The sequence below is a fragment of the Nannobrachium achirus genome (assembly GCF_963921795.1).
Source record: "Nannobrachium achirus genome assembly, chromosome: 10".
Lineage (NCBI taxonomy): Eukaryota > Metazoa > Chordata > Actinopteri > Myctophiformes > Myctophidae > Nannobrachium > Nannobrachium achirus.
The window spans coordinates 36085388-36106964 of record NC_137819.1 but is presented as its reverse complement, the minus strand read 5'-3'; the positions used below and the strand labels follow the sequence as shown (position 1 = coordinate 36106964).

The 21577-nt window shown below is 40.7% G+C and overlaps 2 protein-coding genes across 2 annotated transcripts; both read right to left on the bottom strand.

The window, feature by feature from the left end:
• Nucleotides 1-831: 831 nt before the first annotated feature.
• Nucleotides 832-5539, bottom strand: pithd1 (PITH (C-terminal proteasome-interacting domain of thioredoxin-like) domain containing 1). The gene is made up of 6 exons (XM_080734798.1): nt 5202-5539; nt 4626-4669; nt 2946-3023; nt 1981-2085; nt 1782-1890; nt 832-1185 (listed from the first exon to the last, which is right to left on the bottom strand). The coding sequence occupies exons 1-6, from the start codon at nt 5412-5414 to the stop codon at nt 1084-1086; spliced, it is 651 nt and encodes a 216-aa protein (XP_080590924.1). The 5' UTR covers nt 5415-5539; the 3' UTR covers nt 832-1083.
• Nucleotides 5540-5930: 391 nt separating this feature from the next.
• On the bottom strand, nt 5931-20447 carry eloa (elongin A). Its single transcript, XM_080735082.1, has 12 exons — nt 20306-20447; nt 18693-18749; nt 17723-17835; nt 16495-17138; nt 14823-15154; nt 14066-14177; nt 13360-13512; nt 12407-12504; nt 10034-10214; nt 8834-8957; nt 7446-7621; nt 5931-7241 (listed from the first exon to the last, which is right to left on the bottom strand). Exons 1-12 carry the CDS (start codon nt 20375-20377, stop codon nt 7180-7182), a joined length of 2124 nt encoding a protein of 707 aa, XP_080591208.1. The 5' UTR covers nt 20378-20447; the 3' UTR covers nt 5931-7179.
• Between the last annotated feature and the right edge of the window lie 1130 nt (nt 20448-21577).

Here is a 21577-nt window from a genome sequence, read left to right as displayed (position 1 = left end):
AAAGGTGGAGAGAAGCAGTGATGCTTTTTCGCTTGGTCAAGGCCAGGAACCATAGTTAACCAGTTCTTCCAATGGTGGCATTATGCAACTCTGAAATCTTGCTTTAAAATATTAACATAGAAGAAGTCTACTCATGCTTACTCTGCATGAAAGGGAGAGTGAATGGACTACAGTTCTGCTGCAGCGAACCTTGGATCAGTTCCAAGAACAGGGGTCTCAATAGTTGACACAAATGCCTCCTTTTCTTTTCTCTGCTCGATTATTATCAGTCAATTGGATTTCCCGGTCCACATCAGAAGAATGTTTGTAAAACAGGATATTATTTTAGTTTATCTAGTTATACAGGATAAAAGGGAAAGCCAAGAGTACATTGACCATGGCTTATTATGCAAGGTTTTGACTGAGTGCTTACAAAGCCACACCAAGAACCACTAGGTGGAGCAATACATCCATTTAGAGTCCATATGTATGGTGGGGAGGTTGAGATCTCTCACTCATAGCCATTGACAGAATACAGGTGTAAGAACTGTGTACTGGTCGTTACATTGTGTCTTTCTCCAGTATCCTCTCTTACTGTCTCACTCCCATATTCAACCCAATAAACTTTGCTGTACGTCAAATTGACAATCTACAAGCTTACAAAGTATCACAAGGCTATACATTGAGAGCTTGTAGATCAGCTGTTTTCACTGCACGCTAACATATTCTTGGCAAACGACATGCCCAGAATAGGGCCCAGACTAAGGTCCATGTGGTTAAAACATGATAATAATAGACTTAACCATATTAACATTTTCATGCATTTATTTACTGAAGGCTTGACCCACAACATTGAAGCCTTCACTTTTTATTCCCATACTGAGCAACAACTCCAGGCAAGCCTGAACCCTTCCAGTGTTCAATGACCAGGGCTAAATGCAAGTTAAACCTTAGCCCACCACTGAAAAAGAGTCCATTCAATCTGCTACTGCTAATATGCAGCAACACCCACGTTTCCGACTTCATGGCCTGTGTCATTCAATATCGACACCAGCAGTCAGCAGAAGCCATCACACATCTTCTTCACATCCTCTGGCCCATCTTTCAGGAGATAAAATTAGTTTGCGGGATGATGCTCTCCACTTTGTGATCAGCAGGGTTAGCAGAGAGCTCGTAATTACAGATGGTAACTTCATGTCTGTGAGCCTGGGTGGAACAAGAAAAGACAAAGGAAATACTTAACTGAAGCTTTTGTGTAAAAGTAAAACGTGTTACGGTAAATTAGCAGATAAATGCAGGAGTCATTCAGAACTCCTGCATAGTCCTCCAAAACTATGCCACAAACAACACACACTGTGTCATAAACCATAATCACACAACAGCACTTACATCAGACTCAGTGTATGGAAACTCCACCTGAGTCTCATGTAAGAGTAAAATGGCTGCCATATGGTAATTTGATAGCTAAATGCAAGGTGAAATCAAATTGGATTAGTCAACGGCAGAAAAAACGCTTCTCAGCTTCTAATAAAGTGAACAGATAGAGTGAAGTGAACGTTAATATCAACATGAAATCTGATTCACAAGGGTACAAGGGTGGTCAACACAATTATATTTATAAATAGAAAAGTTTGTAACTTGAGGAATTACAACAGATATACTAAATGGACTATACGAAATGCAGGGTTATTCGGACACTACCCAGATTTGAAGTGTGGAAAATGTTTGTCTACAAGTACATGGACAAACACACTTGAAGTAAGAGATTCTAACATGGTTGTTTTATTGTAGATGGGACTCACCTCTGTGTACTCTCCCCTGAGTCCAATGTAGTAGACCCGAGTGGTCTCATCACCAAAGTTCTTTGAGATATGGATGGACAGGTGTTCTACATTGGAGAAGCGGGCAATCCTGGAAATAAATATAAAATGGAAAACTGATTTAATGGTTACTCAATTACAATATGTTGTAATTTACAAGGTACTTTAGAAACATTTTTACTTGGTTGGGTACTCCAGCTCAGCTAGTGGATCTCTGTTGAGACGAAATGCTTGCTCAGGTTCTCTCCCTGTGTCATCAAAAGACATGTGGGGGATGTTCTTGTACCTAGATTACAATGACAACTTAATGTATTAATGGAACCATTAACTAGACAGGGTGTTTTTCTCTTTATCTAAATACAAATAGTTACTGTTATGAAAGTAAAATGTGCACATAAAACTTTAGAAGTAATAAATAACACAATCTTCATTCTAACACTGTTTACCTAGAAGATGCAATTTTACATTTGGCTGGTGTGCTAAAATTTTACTTTCGGCTCTGCTTGTGACATATTTTATACAATAATGTATTTATGTGATGCATGTGTTCTTGTTGTTTATTATGACCAAGCTGCACAACACATTTTTCCTAGTGAGATAATAGAGACGATCCTTGAGATATGGTAGCACTGAACACAGATCAAGTGATTTTACAGCAATTCATGAAGACATTTCACTACCCATATATTGCATACATATTACTACTAGACCTCAAGAAGGAAAGGCCTTACATGCAATACAATGGGACTGTGCAAGAGGCCGAATAGTCAGTAGATTTCATGTTTTGGCTAATATCAGTATTCTTTCACAACGTGTTGTATGCCTTCATGCGTTGCACTGACGGTGTCTTTACACTAGTGGTGTAATCTGTAAGATACGTCATCATTCCTGTTGGCTGAAACCCCAATGTGCTTCCCCTTCCGCTGTCTTCCCCTCAGCTACAGTATGCTATAATCACTCTCAATAAGGCACACCTATAAAAGGGGGAGTGGACTCCAACTTTCCCTTCAGGATAAGAAAGGTTTATGGTTAAGCGATATGGTGCACCCGTTACAGATTGATGAAACATCAGTGTTTTGTTGGTTTGGGCTAGCTGTTGTATTGTATTTAAGAACCTGAGAGAAGACCAACAATCCAGAAACTTACAGTCGTACTTCGGCTGGGTGGGTATCATCATTTTCTCCAGAGATGATGATTGCTTTCAGTTTTACACTTCCTGTAAAACTGACAGACAACATTATTTCCTTTAACTAGAAAATGGCGTGTATGGATGTCAGGATTGTGGAGGCATCATGTTGAGTCTAGTAAAAAGCCAGAACAAGCTTTGGCAATCTAAACATACGTTTTCTCATGCCAATCAAGCTCCTTTGAATTGAATTTGAATTGAATGCATCCCTGATACAGTGAAGAGGTCAAGAAAGTATATAAAGTTTGATATTAGCTCTAGGACAAAGACTTTATTAGCCCTTAACCCTACATCACCGATGAGCCCTTCGGCTCACAGCTGCGGTAGCCCAGGCTGCTCAGCCTCTCATCTGTAGTAAAAAAAAAAATACACTTTCGTTACTCACCAAAACAAAGACGGTTCTAAGATTTTGAAAGCTTACTTTCCTTAGTGGGAACACTCTGAGCACTCTACCTCATGTCTAAAATACACTTTTTAGTCAGAAAATAAAATATTTCAGTTTTAGCTACTCCACGTGTAGTAGCGTGTAGCTCCATATATTCCAGTGAAATATATTATTTTCTGTCTAAAAAGTGTATTTTAGACGTGAGGTGGAGGGCTCAGAGTGTTCCCACTAAGGAAAGTAGGCTTTCAACTCCATAAAGCCATCTTTCTTTTTTATTCTTTTGTTTCAGGCGATCCAATCCAATCCAATTTATGTATATAGCACATTTTAAAAACACAGGGTTTCCAAAGTGCTGCACAATACATAAAACAATCAAGAAAAGTAATATCGGTACATAGTAAGCATTTTGATAAAATAAAGCAATAATAATAAAATTAAAATAAAACCCATAATAAAAGTAAATAAAAGCTGAGAAACAGAGAATGCACGGCCCCCACTAGTTTTCAAATTTGTCTTTGGGACAATACGTTTTTTCTGTGTTGAAGATCTTAGGAGGGATGTAAGGATGAAGTGTAAGGTTCAGAGAGGAAATGGGGTGCCAGCCCGTTCCGGGCTTTAAAAGCAAACAATAAAATCTTGAAATTAATTCTAAAACTAACAGGAAGCCAATGGAGAGTGGCCAGGACTGGAGTGACGTCGTCATACCATGCAAAGCATTATCAATTTTTACTCCTAGATTTGAGACCACGGGTACCACGTAGGATTGCAGTGGACCCAGGTCTAAGGGGGGAGCATTGGAGATGGATTGGATGTGGCACTTGGTCTTCTATTTTTCAAAGCCATTAGACATTCAAAGAGAGAGGACAGGGGGTTATTGCAGGATCTTTTGGGGGGCAAGTATATTAGGGAGTCATCCGCGTACAGCTGGTAGGAGATGCCATGTTTTTTTTTTTTTTTATGTGTCCTAGGGGGAGAAGGTATAACGAGAACAGGATGGGGCCAAGAATTGAATCTTAGGGAACTCCGAATTACAGGGGAACGGAAGATGATGTGAACTTTGTGAAGTGACCAAGTTTGACAGAAAAATATCTATTGGATAAGTATGATTTAAACCAGACAAGAGGGTGCACAGCCTTTCCTGTGGCGCAAGGGCTCATCGGTGACATAGCATTAAGGAGAACTCCTTCTAACGCTATAGCATGGTATGGACCAGAGCAGCAGAGAGCTAGTTTGATATAATGATCTTAAAACATACGGGATGTTGAACAGGAGCTCTTCGTCTGCATCACTCTCAACAAACTGCAAGAAGAGATACACAAATGTTACTTAAAAGCAGCACAACATAATAAGTAGGTCCCACAATACATAAAGTAAACCTTTGTGCATTCCACTGTAGATCATGACAGATCAGAATGTTTAACCTGTAGAGGCTACCACTCTGACTTGTTTTACCTCTGGATTCCAGCAGTGTTTTACCACTGGATTCCAGCAGTGTTTTACCTCTGGATTCCAGCAGTGGACACTACCCAAGTACCCATTATGGATACCTGTGTAAAGGTCTCTCCTGAGTCCTGGTATCCAGGACATTGTTCTGCTGACATAAACATTACTAGACGGATTTTCTGACATCCACTCATGAAACTTCCCCAATATTCCCCCAAAATAACGTTAAACACTTTATTAATTGGTAGTAGTAGGACTAGCTGTTGTAGTGGCCGGTAGTGTAGTCTGTGCCTGTACTGTACATTAACAAAAACAGCCACGAGCTTACGGAGCGAGGTAGCCTATATATAAAAAAAAACAGGTAAATACATTGTTCATCACTGCCTACCCTTTCCCGGTCTTTGCGTTGATCCCAGGGTTTGAACACTAGCTTCCCGTCCCCATCTCTACTCTCATTGAGACACTGCAGCTTCTCCACGTCTATGCGCCGATACAGTCCGTACTCCAGGCCCCTCTCTGCGGGCTCATGCTCTCCCTCACACCCGCAGCCATGGTCATGTCCTCCTCCTCCTCCACCGTGACCGTGGCCATGACCAGCCATTGTAGATGTGTACAAATGTGTTATGTTAGCGTGGACGCCTGGTTAGATTTATAAGTGCTACTGGAGAGGTTTTAAAGTGTGGTGGTCAACAAGTTTCACATTGCAGCGTGACGCTAGCCGATGCACCGCGTCAAGTTCAGCGGAGCCATGCACTGCACTGCAGACACGCTTCTGGTTTGGCATTTTCAAAATAAAAGCACTTCATCAGCAATCTTACAGCAGGCACCAAAGTCCAGAGACTTTTGCTTTAAAGGGCCAGGCGTTTGTTCTTTGTTCTCCGGAAACAAAACATCCCCCCGACATCCAATCAAAAGGCACGCAGATGAGACGCACTCTTCGATTGGTCCGCAGCCGGGGTCGCGAAATCTGCCATAATATAACATCAGGCTAGTTTCAATAATCGAAATTTGTGTAGTAATAGTAAGATTTTGCACATAATATGCAGACTGACACAAGTGTAAGGTACAGTTTAATCCACCAATATAAAAAGGACACCACAATTGTGAGGGCAAAAAGTCAGTTTTATTTTATTAAAAATGTCCATATAACATTTATTAAAATCTAATAAAATTATTCTTTTGATCCTTTTTTTCAGGCCCAAGTACTGTACTGGGGTGCCAGGTCCCAGTGTTGAAAATAAATACATCTCATTAACATTATGGAGTGAAGCTGCAAGGGTCCTATTACCTTCCATCTTTGTCCTATTCTTCCCCCTTGTCCCTTATTTGTTTCACGCAGTCAGTCACCTCATTTGTCACTTATCACAGTGAAGCAGATGAAAGTAGGGATGCACAAATTGTTCAACAATGAACACAGCAGGAAACCATGAGATGGGAGGCACAGGTAGGAGATAAAATAAGCCTATGATGCTACAGTATGCATGTATCACGTAATTGTCGTTTTAAAAATTCACAGGGATTAAAAACAGGTTGATGGGTCCAACTCAATATAGTTCTTTAAAAATGCGGAGTCACTAGCCGGCCAAGTTGACATGTCGGGTGACAAGCACTGCACAAACTATTAAGAGAGAGCTTAGAACTCTGTGCAAAGGTTATTCCTAAAGTAGTGTACAATTAGGTCACGATGGACAGTAACAAAAGACAAATCCTGGCCTTGGAAATTAAAGAATAGGTTTGTTTCACAAGTCTATTGGAGAACAAGGACTAAATAACAATGTAACCATAATTATACAGGGGTTTTCCAGAAATAGGTGCAGGGTATGTACATTTCATATCTTGCCTGCAAAAAGTTTGAAACTCAGCTCTGAACCTAAAGGGTAACATATACTTAGTTGTGCACTGTGTCACACACTGAAAATAGCAGATCTACAAGCTCAAAACACACCAGTAAGACTCCCTAATTGGGAGATAAGCGAGGCCTTGTGAGGTTGTAGATCTGCTATTTGCGGTTCGCAACACAGTGTGCAATCAGTTATATATCAGGCATAACAATCTCAGTAGACCATTTCATGATGTAACAGATCCACAAGCTTTGCATGCTGAAACCACATGCTGTAATCAGGGCAATGTTTTTTTTTCTCTCCATTCTTGAAAAGCTGATTTCTGGAGATAAAAAGGTTTCTATTTAATGAGGTTGATATGTTGAATGGGCCAGGTAAGTTGATGTTGAGTACGTATTTGAGTTTCCATGTTGTCGAGTGCTCTCCTCTTCTGCTGTACTTAAATTAAAAAACACAAAAACACATAGATGCTCCCAAGTTGAAGTTGAAATTCATAAAATACATTCAGTCTCATTTCCTCCCATTCTATCGGCGATTGAATCTGTTCTTGAAAGCTTTGATAGTTTTAGCCATCATTGGGGCAATTTCTACAAGAGAAAGAGAGAGAGAGAGACTCATGAGATGGTTAAAATGACAGACAAATTAAAAACATAATTTAGTACCATTTCTCCCTGGTTCCTTTTTCTTAATACAATGCTGCTCTAGTAAACAAGGTGATACTACCAACCCTGGTGGCTGACGTAAGCACAACATGGCCATTGTGTGTATATGGTTGATGCTGTGCCACTTACTTTTGACCTGTGGCTTGTTGTCCCGTGCTGCAGGCCCGGCAGGGCCTCCTGGTCCAGCTCCTACAGCGGGTGCCAAGGAGGAGCGGGAGGAGCTGTGAGGAGGACTGTTTTGGGAGGAAGAGGACGAGGGAGCCGGTTCACTAGGGTTAGAGCTGTACATCACAGCAGGCCTTACTCTGAAAAACAGCAATGGGGGTAGGACAGATCAGACGACAATAAATACGTAAAAACAATGAAATAACACATATCTTATTATGCATAAAGAAAATCTAAATATACAGTACTTTCGAATCGATCTTAGATTCTTAAAGTAGTCACAGATTTACGCATTCTTGGCATTTTCTTGTCCAGCTTCATGATTTAGCAAACTGGAATGCTTTTTAATAAATAGTTTTATTTTTTAAATAGAATGTCTTATATTCTTTACTACTTAAATCCTCTATACTTTGTAGAACAGACTTGAGTTGCAATGTACTCAGTGAGCTATTTTTTCAAACTACACCATATCTCTTTGCCGAAAGTAGAAAATGTATCTACAAGCTCACAACACGTTGCATTGAGATCCTGTAGATCTGCTATTTTTGACGAATGTCGCCATCCAGAATAGGGATGCTGATGCTGATGTTCAAGTGGTTAATTTATTTGAGAATCTGTTTTGAGACAGGGCAGAGTTGCTATACAGTTAACAGCCTATACATCCTCATTTGTTAAAAGACCATTAATAGAAACAATAGTCCATTATTTGAAGGTCAGTCAATTGAGAAAATGTCAAGAACGTTCTTTAAGGGAAGTTTAAAAAAGAACATCAAGCTATGAAACCACAGGAAAGAAAGACTCTGATGCAAATGATAACTTTCATGGTGATTCAGCCAAATTGAGCTAATGAGCTAAATGCGATGCAAGGGTGCGGACTAGCCGACACCAACTCAAGACCCCTGGATTGCCACTCCTTCCAAACCAGCTATAAACTAAACATGATTTAGGGATTTTTCCCAAATGGGATAAATACCACGCAAAGAAAAAAATAATGAGTCATACACTTAAACTTATCTCAATCTTTTTTATAACCAAGATATCCACAGATTTTTGTTCTTTTTCATAGACAGATTTTGCTACGTCTGCAAGCGTTACATGCATCTCTAAACTGGTAGTGCCTAGCGCTGTATGCCAATTTTACCTTCTTTGCTGAGTACCATTCAATGTGCGCACCCCTCTGGCAGGGGATCACTACTGCGCCCTACAATTTATTCTGGTATTGCTCTGTGTTCGTAAGCTTCTATACAGAGACGTCCTGTCCAGATCTGTACCTATAAATGTAGAGTATAAATGGGCATTACGGTAGCTGTGTGTGTGTGTGTGTGTGTGTGTGTGTGTGTGTGTGTACTGACTTAATAGCAGCAGCAGCAGAGCTGGCCGTGGACCCTGAAGTGGTACCAAACTTCTCCTGTCGCCGGCGGACATCGCGTGGGGGTTTAGCTACGGAGTTCACAAATGCCATCTTGACCGTTCTTCCTGTCAGGGAGAAAAATGTCTTTTAATGATATAGCAGAGGCATGGTTGAATTGCGGAAATAAGTGTATTAACTCATTCTGTGCCAGATGCCAAAATGGCTCCAAGGTAGCTGTGCCGAGATTTTGTATGTTTTTCTTTACTATGCAATGAAAAAAAAAGTTTTTTTTTTATAATTTTTTTCCCCACAGAAACAGACACAGTTGTTGTGATTCAGTGGCAAAAAGAATTTTGGCAATCGGACAAATGGTTCCAGAGATAGAGCTGTTTGAATGAAAAAAAGTGTCCATCCACTAGAATGGACACACATGAACACACATTTTCTCAATCAGCTAAACGAGGGAGCGAACACACAAACAGAGAAAAGCATCTCTCTGATCTCAGGTCATTTTGACATCTTTAGAAAAAAAAAAAAAAAATGATTAAAAAACACAAAAACCGTCATAAGCCGTCATTGGCACACAGGGCTATTGGAAAAAAAACGTCATAAGCAGTCATTGGCACAGAATGAGTTAACAATCAATCAATCAATCAAACTTTATTAAGGACACTTGATCCATAGCAACATAAAAACATAAAAATAACATACAAATACAAAAAAGGGTGGACATAGTCCACATAAAATCACACTAACACTTGTGCAAGAAATAAATACAGAGTGATTATTGTGAAATGCCTTCATTCTGAAATTGTGATTTCATGACATCCTCACATCAAACTAATTGAATCAAATGAAATTACAGGTATTACGGGATCTTTTCTTTTTTAATTTCTTTTATGATTTGTATTCAGCATAGGTAGTAGGACAGGTGTTTCTAAAAACAAAACAATGCTAATACGAAACAGTTGACAGATCTTCACACCCATAACATTTAACACCCAACATGAAAACAAGGATCTTACAATTAATTATGGGTTAACGATCTGGACTTGACATTGGTATAACAGAGTTCTTACAGCACATTCAAGGCGGTAATCTATACGTGACATTCAATTATTTTCTTTATGTTGACCATATAACCACAATTGTTTCTGTTCGATCCTCATGCCCCTTTCACAGCCCAGAAATCTGTTCCTACCTTTGGGCTTGTTGGCATGTGCAGAGCTGATGTTCTGAGTGAGCATCCGCAGGCGCTCCTCTCGCTCGTCATGCAGCCGCAGGTACAACTCACGCCACGACTCGTACTCTTGGGGCGCTGCGCGCTTAAAGTCTCGCGCACAGTGACGCCTCCACAGCTCATCTGATTCCTCTGTGAAACACTGGAAAACAAGGAAAAGGATGAGTCACCAGTGTTGGGCAATATTACTCAGGAGAGTAATGTGTTACTTATTACATAATACGCCTTAAAACAAGGAATATTATATTACGTATTACTTGGAATCAATAGTAATATAGTATATATTATATTATATAACATATTACTTTTGCCCCCCCACTAGCAAAAACAAAAAGATATGTACATGTTAAGCCAGCTCCTTTTAAAACTGAATCCAATATTTTTGAATAATAATCATAAGATTCACCAATCAGCCAAAATGGCTGTAAAATAATGCAGCAATCTCTATTGACCTTTTAAATAAAATGTTTTCAAAAGACTGTCAACAAAAAAAGTAATATGAAATATATACTATATGATATAATATACTATAATATTACTGTTTTGGCAAAGTAATCCCTTACATTACTCATGTTATTGGGTAAAGTAATATTACAGTAATATATTACTAGTTACTGCCCAAAACAGACAGGCACACACTTCTTCCCGTCAATTTCTTCTCATTACAGGTGCGGTAGCCAGGCAACAGTCTTTCTAAGAAAGTACTGTGCCTCTATATTTGGCCCCTCCAAAATCTTGCCACTTCCAATGGCTCTCAACCAAAAAGGGGAGCTCAGTGAACTTGTACTAAACAGGACATGCTACACACTATGCCATTGCTACACACTATGCCAATGCCATTACATTGTTTACAATGACCGGAAGACAGCATACATAGCATTTAACAACATATTCAAGACAACTAACAAAAATAAATCTTGTGATCAAGTATGGTCAATCAATTAATAAAACTGGAGTGAATATAGATGAGAGCTGAGAGGAACATTGCAATGAGATGCACAGCTTGCTCCATTTCTTATGGATTTCTTCTGTTTTTTAAATAAAACTGGAGTGAATATAGATGATGAGAGCTGAGAGGAACATTGCAATGAGATGCACAGCTTGCTCCATTTCTTATGGACTTCTGCTGTGTTATTTTGCTACAGTATCTAGCTTGTAACATTATATATCTAGTTTGATTATAGGCAGGCCTAAACATGTTAGAATACTTGTATCAAGACAAGTCGTGTATTGATGAATGTAGCATAGTTGGCTAATTTTACTGTCAAAATCTAGCTTGTGGCACTTTCTCCAAAGTTGTCCATCACCATTAATTATGCTCCGCTGTTACAACTGCCAATGGACTTAACACAGATCTTTGTGTTATGCTTTTTGCTTTGCCAATTGATTGGAGATAATGCAATCCCAAGGGGCACATGGTAGAGAAAATAAATTGCAAACTGTCTTAAGATAAGACATTAAAGACCCAGTGAAATGAAAAATATGTTTTTCACACTTTAGAGCAAATCTGTTGTCATATGGGCATACATAACACTTGATGTAAAAAATAAATAAACCATTTGTGTATTTTTACATAAAAAGTCCATAAAAAGCCAATCTTATTACTTCCTAAAACAAAAACATGCTGCGTGATGACATGGATACTTAATATGCATGCTTGATTCCACTTCCTCCAAACACAGCTGTTTTTAATTACAGAGCTACTCCATTTTACACTAAAATATGTATCTGAAAACATCATTTAGAATAATAAGCAACTTGGTAACAAACATTTTGCACAAGTGGCTGTCTCTCTGGCTGCGGCTGCAGGGCAGTGCAGGCTACAAACATAACATTAGGCACCACTTGACTCGACACCACTTGAATTACCATGCCTTAAGGGCTGTGACCTTCTGATTGGTTCAGAAACACACAGGCTTCCGTTTCAGACTGATACTTCAAAATGAAATGACTGAAAATGCCATTTCAGTAGGACTTGTGGCCATTTGACAATAATGTAGAATTTTACACAGGTTTTGTACATCTTTACCAGCAGAATATAGTTATTCATCCCAATGTCATGGCAGTACCACGTTATGAAAACAGGACAACACTTTACAGGTCATGACTTGTGCTACTGAGACACAAAGCTCCATAACCTCACTCAAGAGCATAGTTGCCATTTCAACACAATGCAAGACTCAAGCGGAATAATGACCATGTCTTGGCCTTCGAAGACCAGGAATAAAAAGTCCTAATCATGAAAATTAGACTTATATAAAGTCTCTCTCTCTCTGTGTGTGTGTGTGTGTGTGTGTGTGTGTGTGTGTGTGTGTGTGTGTGTGTGTGTGTTACCTGATTGCACTGCTCGATGCGATACAGCTGCTCTGGAGTGCACCTCTCCAAAACGGGCTCTAGGATCTCAAAGGGCACCCCGCCCACTTCATCAATAGCTGAAATTGATGAATTTATGATTTGATGAATTGATGAGTGCACCGTAAAGCTTGATAAATTACACTGTTGGTTTTGATCACATCATACACAGAAAAGAATAACATGGTTAGGCATTAATTTGCTTCCCATTCTTAAGCCTCGTAGTACAGTATACTTTGTCACATGTTACATAAATGAAAATAACTGCGTTTCAACTGAAACAAGAAATACAAGTCACTCACACCAGTTGAAAATGTATTATTTCAATGAGCGACACGTTCTTAAGTGATTTCAATTAATTCAAATACAAAATTGGGTCTATATTTGGACTTCAGCCTCATCTCCTGTGAGGAGAAAAAAAGCAGTTTAAAAAACTGTTGGGTGACACGTTTTCCTCCAATCAGGATAGAGTGGGGCCTTCCACCAATCATGGTCGAGTATGATATAGTGTTGGAACCTTGCATAACAATAATGAATTAGCGAACAAATACGAAAATCTTGTCTGAAAATATGCAGAGAATGCAAGAGAACTGATCCTTCCTAAGGTGCTAGGCCAATGTTCCATAGAGGACCTCATAGTGGATCATATTGCACATGGTACAAGGATATTAAGACAGGAATGAGAGACATGTGATAAAGAGTGAGTGTGTGTGTGTGTGTGTGTGTGTGTGTGTGTGTGTGTGTGTGTGTGTGTGTGTGTGTGTGTGTGTGTGTGTGTGTGTGTGAGAGAGAGAGAGAGAAAGAGAGGGAGGATGAGACAGACAGAGAGAAAGACTAGGAGACCAAGAGTGAAATAATGAGCAGGTGAGAGAGGGAAGAAGAGAGTGAATGAGAGAGAAACAACCAGAACTAGTCAGTGATGAGATTGGACTCACAGTCGATATTGTTCTGCAACACACGGATGCACTGCTCATACAGACTCATCATCTTGGGTAAGTAGGCGGTCTTGGCTCCCGAGTAGACCATCATCTTGGAGTGAAACCGTTTGCCAGTGAAGCCTGAATCCTCCTCATCATTGGACACAGGAACTGAAAGGAAAACAAAGGCGGGATAGAGACAGAAATAGAGCAGAGTGCAGGAGAGGAAGAGAAAGTCAAAGAGTACATTGGGAGGGATACAAATGCTGACGCTTGCAGGAGAAACTGGTTTTGAAACCAAGTGGTAAATCATTTGCACAGACTAGTTTGCTTCACATACATGTCATCCATGTGTTTATCTATTGAAAGCTGACATACAGGTAAACCTACAGGTAAGACCCACTTGTGAAGAGATATTTCGCAGATTTGATTACCATAAGAGTCCACATTTCCCTTCCTCACATGGTGTGCCTAGCACAAGCTAACCAAGTTCAGGCTGGACAGCTAAAAAGGCCAACAAGCTATCAAGTGCTAAGTAATAATTGAGACACACAGGATAAGGTTGAGACACACACAGGACATGAATCATTCTAGGAGGTCATGAAACACTGTAGAAAATTGTTTAATTATTCCAAAAGCCAGCTTTCAATTGTAGAGAGACTTAACAGAATTTGATAATAGACAACTTTTAAATACACACACACGCACGCTCTGAGATCAGTACCTTTACGCCTTTGTGGAGACAGTGGTGTTAGGTCAAGGGAGGGTAGAGGTCTGTAGTTGGGCTGGATTGCTGGCAATGGGATGTCAGGGAGAGTTGGAACTGCCTCAACCACCTTAAGAAAGGTAAGATTTACAATACCTTGATTTTGTGACTTAGTAGTCAATGCCTCACCGTTATGATTTACCATGACTGATGGTATACTTGACATTGCTGATCACCATTTTCCAAAGCATACTGTGATTTCTAAGGAAGCCACTGAATTCCATTCAATTCAGTACGGTAGGAAAATCTACTTTCAGAGACTTGGAACTAGCATGAGATTGGTAATCCAACACACCGACGATCTTTGCTGCATGTCTCTCCCCATCTCTCTCTCCCTGTTTCCTGTCAATCTCTACTATACGCTATGAAGGCAGGCATAAAAGCCCCCAAAAAAATAAAAAATGGAAAGACTGATTTAGGAATTAAATTCCATGAATTCTGCACTGGTGTTTATCCAGTGCTGTCTCACTTATAGGTAAGTTCGGTAATCATTTAATGACTGTGGAGAGGATTTTAACAAACGCGAATATGCAATATCTAAAAAATAACGCCAAACTGAAAATTGTCTATGTTTATGTAACTATGATATATGGCTGAAGCTTTGAACGGGCAATGTATGGTGGCACAGCCCTTTAACTACTCAGCATTGATAAATTGCCTTGATTGAAAAGAGTTAAAAGAGGTATACATTTCAAAGTGCTTCCTGTACTCTCACCCTCTTGCGTTTCTCTGGTGGGGCCGAAGCAGATCCCGACTCCCCTTTCTTACTGCTCTTAGTCCCATTGGCCTTGCTAGCTTTGGAGGATGAAGACGAGGCTGCAGGGGGAGGGGCACGTGTGTGATGGGAAGATGAAGAGGACGAGGTGTGAGATGGCCGACTGTGCGATGATGACGACGACGAAGACGATGGCTTTTTCTTTTTCTTGGCGACCGCGGGGGCGTCGTACGTGAGGAAGGACTCGAATGACATGGTGGGCATCTCAAATTCATCCAAGTCTTCTTCCTTGACCGGAGGCGGAGAGTCCTTGGGCGCAACCCGTGGTCGCCCTGGTTATACACAGGGAGACGTTAAGGGAGGCAGAGGGAGCAGTAACTAGACCTAGTTGAAGTCGCATAATATTATCTCCGAATCACAGGGATGAGGAGACTAGTTGATTTTATAGAATTAAAAGTTCAGAGTTATTTTTTTAGACAAAAATGGTTTAAACCTCCCCTGACCTCCATTAAATAACAAACAAACATTTTTCACACTCTGTACATTTCCCCTTGGGGAAATATGTCCTCTGCATTTATTTGACCCATTGTATCTAGTTAGGAGCAGTGAGCTACTACCAGACAGAGCTCAGGGACCAACTCCAATTGTATTGCCAGTACCTTGGTCAATTGCATTGGCAGGTAAATGGTGCGGGAGGAAACCGGAGTACCCGGAGGAAACCCAATGCAAACACAGGGAGAACATACAAGCTCTATACAGAAAGGCCACTACTTCTGTCCCGTGTTTGAACCGGGTACTTCTTGCTTTGAGGCAACAGTGCCTACCACTGTCACTTTCTCAGAAAAACAACAGCAGCCATTATTCAGGAAAAATCATTTATGCAATCTTTGCATTCTGTGTGTGAACAAATGTCCATACGTAAATATAAATAACTGTGCTACATCCAGTTGCCTGTTCAGCATTTCATCAATTACTTTGTGTTATCTGATCAACTCCATCGTAATGTACCGGATGACGGAAAGAGATTTTAAGTTGCCTGGTCATGTGACTGTAAAGACTATATTCTAGTATACAGTATAATGGATCATTGCAAAGAAAGGAAAAGCTCACATTTCAAATCAAACGGAATAAGGGCCGTGCACAATGGATCAGAATTCTCATAATGTCGGGTAGCTTTTTCAGGGTAATAACTGTATTTTTAAAGGACAACTTTTTTACAATAAGGGATCATATTTTAGATTGCAATTAGAGAAAAGAAAAGATGTGTTAAAATATTTTAATTTACTGCTTTCTATTGTTTTAGCGATTTTAGTAATTTGATTTCAGTGGGTGGGAGCATGCGTCTTTTTAGACACAATAAGCCGGCAATTTCTTTGTTACCATTTACACCAGCCCCATAAGTCACATCTGCCCATGAAAGATTGCGGTGCATCTCGGGAATGGGCTTGCAAATCGAAATCGTTAAAATCACTAAAACAATAGCAAGAAGTAAATGAAAACATTTTAACACTCATCTTTTCTTTTCTCTAATGACTATCTAAAATATGAACCCTAGTTGTCCACTTGTCCTTTAAAATACATGGGATCACACAGCTTACTCAAACCTCGAATCCTCGAAAAGAAAATGAATAATAAGCCTTGCATGAAACACACACCACAGAGCAACACTCACCATCACTTCCTTTCTTCTTCTCCTCTTTGTCCCTCTCCTTCTTGCCGTCGTGTTGTGTCGAGTGCCGACTGTGCTTGGCAGCCTTGAGTTCCCCATCTGCGCTGCGTTTCTTCCCCTCGCCCTTCCCACCGTCACCACTGCCACCACCACGATCGCCACTCTGTGTCTGTGTGTGGCGTTGCCGCCTGTCCTCGTCCCTGAGCCTCTCCTTGTCCTTGCTGTGGTCACCATGGGAACTGTGTTGATGGTGGTTCTTGCTGGGCTCTTTGTGTGGCTTTACGTGATGGCGGGCCTCTTTGCGAGGCGGCGGGCTGGGCTCGGGCTCGGGCTCAGGCTCAGGACTCTCGTAGCCTTCGGACTGGTAGCCTCCTTCCGGTCCAATGCCATGGGCCAGCCGCGAGGGGCTATAGTGCTGGTGCTGTGGTGGTGGCGGTGAGGGGGAGTAGTTGGTGTGGTAGCCTCTCTCCTCCTCCTCCATCTCGTCATTCTCCTCCGGTTCCCGGTCATCCTCCTCTACCCTGTAGGGGTGCGCTTCCTCAGGAGAGGGGTCCCGAGGAAGCCTGTGACCCCGTACGCAGCTCGCCTCAGAGCCCCGAGAGTGTGCATGTGACCGTGTTGCCTCTTTGGCATGGCTTTTACTGGATCTGTGACAGCAACATTATGCAATTAATCAAAGGATAACCGTGTACAGTGAGTCAGTGACCATCACCTCAATTTGAGGTCCTCAATACCATTAAGACATTTGTCTCAACAGTTAGAAAGAGGCACCTTAAAGAGGGTTAGTGCAAATAGAGCTTATTAAATGTTTTGAGTCATACTTTTGGGATCTTCAATGATTTTCGAGATACCTGGATCATAACAGTGTGCACCTTTTTCACCTGCGGCCCTCTATCACATTACCGGAGATATGGCTGAGGGAGGCAGAGATCAGCAGCAAGAGGTACAAAAAATAAACCCAGTAGTTTGAAAGCGGACATCTGGGCATGTTACCGATCTTATGACTTTAAGATCTGTGAGTAAAATCTGCTAGACAATATTGTAATACTTTGGGAATATGATACATTTTAGGAATCGTGTTAGCTGTTTTCACCAGGTGCCACTAACCTTTAGCCAAAGTTGCATGCAATAGATCGCCATTATTACAGAGTAACGATGAACGATGGATTGCGTGTCACTCTGGGTGCCAGTGTGTCAAACTTAAGTATTCTAAATAAATGCTTATAATTACCTGTCAGTTGGCTGAGGAACCAGCTCCTTCCATTTGGCTACAAGATCTTTCGCAGCTCCCCCAGCAAGCTCATGCTTTCTAAATGAATTCACCGTTTTCCCTACACCCGTTTCCTACAAGAGGGAAAGTAGTGGTTAGCAGTACTCTGTAGATTTGATTGAGTAGTGAATAATATCAGACTAGAGAATATACATTTTATCTATTAGGTTTCATTGCCTTGTTTTGTTTTATTTAACATCTAATTATCCAGACAAGCCAGAGGGCATGCATGCTCTTTTTCCCAAACCTGTTTCACATTCACATTTCACACATATACTGTACATGTCTGAAAGTTGACTATTTTAAGCCCCTCTCATAGAGTCAATGTTTGCATTTGTACTGTACGATAACCGGAGACCTTCATTTTACAGCTAGTCTGTTCAGTGCTTGTATGGCACTGGGTGTATGTTTGAAATATGCAACAGTTAACTAATCTCCACATTTTTACTCTAATGGTTAAGAGGTAAGTGCACTAAATCTCTCAGTGAGTGTAGCACATGTTGCATTAGTGCTATATTGCCTCATCATAAAAAGATGGAAGCATGCTTTAAACTTTGCTTGTGACAACACTGACCAGGACATCGGCTCTTGATATCCTGCTACTGGAAAAAATGACTGCAAGGTCTTCACATTTACTGCCCACATAGGCAATAACATAGTGGATATTTTCATGATTCTACTTACCCCAGACAGAACACGATAGGATGAGGCGTACAGCTTCATTTAATGGGTCTAATTCAATGAAACATCCTCCCTTTCCTCTGATATAAAAGCAAGCTAAACCAGACCCCAACATAACCTGGATTCAAAACCGGCTCCCCTGTGATCGTAATCAATCAGGCCCTCCCTATTGTGAGCTTGAAGATGCTACATGCACTCATCCCAAAAACAACAAATGAATGACATGTAGTTTAAAAAAAAAAGTATTTACCACAAGTATATCTACAGTTATAGGAAGTTCTCCCAGCCTCTTCAGGGTCTTCACTAACTGGTAAGGAAAAAGAAAAAATGACAATGGTTATGGCATACTCCAATATTAATGCACATGCAACTCTACCCACACAGACATGTTTTCAACACAATGACTCAACATGGTCTTAAAGTTAATGGTAGAAAGCTAAATGCTATCCTTTATTGTGGTGCTGCACTGCCTGCACACCTCAACATTTAAATGACAATTCCTACTACTAACAATATAGGCCTCACTTGTAAAAATGAGTAAATCACAGTTAAGCAAATCAAGCACGGGTGCAGTATCATAACTACATACTACAGTACACAAGTTACAAAAATAGAGTGCAAACTCAGTCTGATTCCAAGGTTAATAACTCTTATCACTTCCAAGTGATAAGAACACACAGTGACATCCAAGAATCGATTGGGCATTCTGCTCATTGTTTGATGAGCATGTAGTTCCATCTAGACAGCATTAGTCATGCTTGATTGACGATGACTCACAATTCTGATTAAATACATAAAATAAAAAAACTAATTGCGCAACGTCATGGCGTACATTCAAAGTGATGTCGTGGCCTGTGGGGGTCACTCTGTGTGAGGGGTTACAAGGCTGACAAAAGAGTAGTAGTAGTAGTAGCAGCAGCAGCAGCAGTAGTACTAGTAGTAGGCTAGTAGTTGTAGCAGTACAATTCTCACGACAGTGTCGGTGTCCTAAATCCTATAATTGCGTTGTATCGACAATTCCATTTCAGTAGATTAATTACTGAAAATACACACCCGTATGGCTGTTTATGAATCACAAAAACAAACCAATGTCGTGCAGAGCCCAGCGGGGGGGTTCCACTGTAATGAATGATTGAGGCCTACACAGCTAGCAATCTGCCTCCGGTCTGCTCATCAGTGTTGGAAAAAGTACTCAATGTAAAAGAAAAAAAAATACCCCATTACAAGTAAAAGTCCGGCATTCAAAATGTACATGAGTAAAAGTATTAAAGTGTTGGCATCAAAGTGTACTTCAAATTAAAACTATAAAATGTTTGAAAATAGCCAAGGTATAACATAGGGCTAAAGTGGTTTATAAATAGTATAATGTATATCAAATTAACTAGTAACAAATAAATGTATTGGAAATTCTCTCAAGTAGTTAAGTCAAATGACTTAGTTACTTTACACCACTGGTGCTCATCACAGATCACAATGTTCAGTGTGTGTGCTTGGTTGTACTTCTGCACCAACGTTAGCACTGGGACGGCTAACAGAACAGATAACACACACTAGTGCCTTAACTGCCTTTGCTTTGGCAAATATTTACGTTACGACGTTTACTTGGTGATAGTTGATAGGCCCAGTAGGCCCGGGTTATTATAAAGTCCGTCATCATAATTACAAACAAAGTTAAAAGACCACATTATTTACGGTATAACGGTGACGTGATCTTAAAAAAAAAAAACACGGAGAGATCTTCCACGAAACAACCACCACACTGTGGCACACGCCGCGACAGCGCCAGCCAGGCAGGCCCGGGGAGCCACTCGCTTCCAGCCCGGACCAGTCCCCGGTCAGTCACCCCCTCACGACGATCGTTACCTTGCGGGGCTCCGGGTTCTCCAGAAGCCGAGACTGGAGTCTCTCCACTGTTTCCTGCAGCTCCTCCGCCATGTTTACTGCTGCTGGTGGTACCCTGTGCCCGGAAACAGCTTCATCCGTGGCTAAACGGACCTAAGGTCCTTCCCCCCTATCCTATGTGCCTGCCTGCCTGCATGTGGGCTTGACAGACAGATCAGATTGACGGAACTACGTCATGCAACAGCTGACGAAAAGGACAACTGTGTATTTGTATGTGTTCATGTTCATAAATGCAACGTTGCTATTTTAAAATGTATTGCCCAGATTGCATTTCCAAAATATAGAGAAGCTCAGCTCAGCACAGCACAGCAGAACAGTCTAGTGGACTGGATTGATTGATTGATTGATTGATTGATTGATTGATTGATTGATTGAAGACTGTATTAGAAGTTTTCATAGGAAAAGGTACAGTTTCGTGATGGTACAGTTCAATGGTAGGCTACAAGGTCAACTTAAGTTTTAAAGGATACCTCAAAAAGGGGTTTTGATTGATTGAAGTATTTATTATTTAGAAGTTTTCATAGGGAAAGGTACAGTTTCATGACAGTACAGTTCATTGAACTACAGACTCACTCCCATAGGTTCCACCGTGGACTGAAGACTCCCCTCTTCGGGGTCCACCCTATCCCCAGGTTCTATGTTCCCCACCTCACACAGCATTAGTTTTAGTGAGGTTAGGGTTAGGGGTAAGTTTAGGTGGTAAGAAAGTGGGGAACATAGAACCTGGGGAACATGTCCACATGGGTCCAGTCCTATATGGCAAATTACCTCAACTGGCATTGTGGGCTAATAATCCTGCTGGTGGTGCTCTACAACAGTAACTGTCTAATCATGGGTCTTCAACAGGGGGTTCTCAGAGATTCTACAGGCGGATGGAGCCAAATTTGTGTGAGGAATGTTTGGTTTTGTTTTCCCCATTTACATAAACATAATTCATCATTTGCAAAGATAACGTATAAACAAACATACAAATAATAAAGTTTCCAGCAACACTGATGATAGTGCTGTTGAATGAATCTATGAGGAGAAGTGCAGAGTCTGCAGACAATCTGTGTGTGTGGTCTGTGGTATAACCACCCTCTCATTCAGTCTGACAAGATAGGCACACTTGGGTCCTTTACTATTTGTTGTGATTTTGGTTGACCAACCATATGGCCCCTATCATTGTGCATAGACAGTCTATCTGATAACGTTGACGTCATGGTATCAAGGGTATATCAGTATGCTTACGCA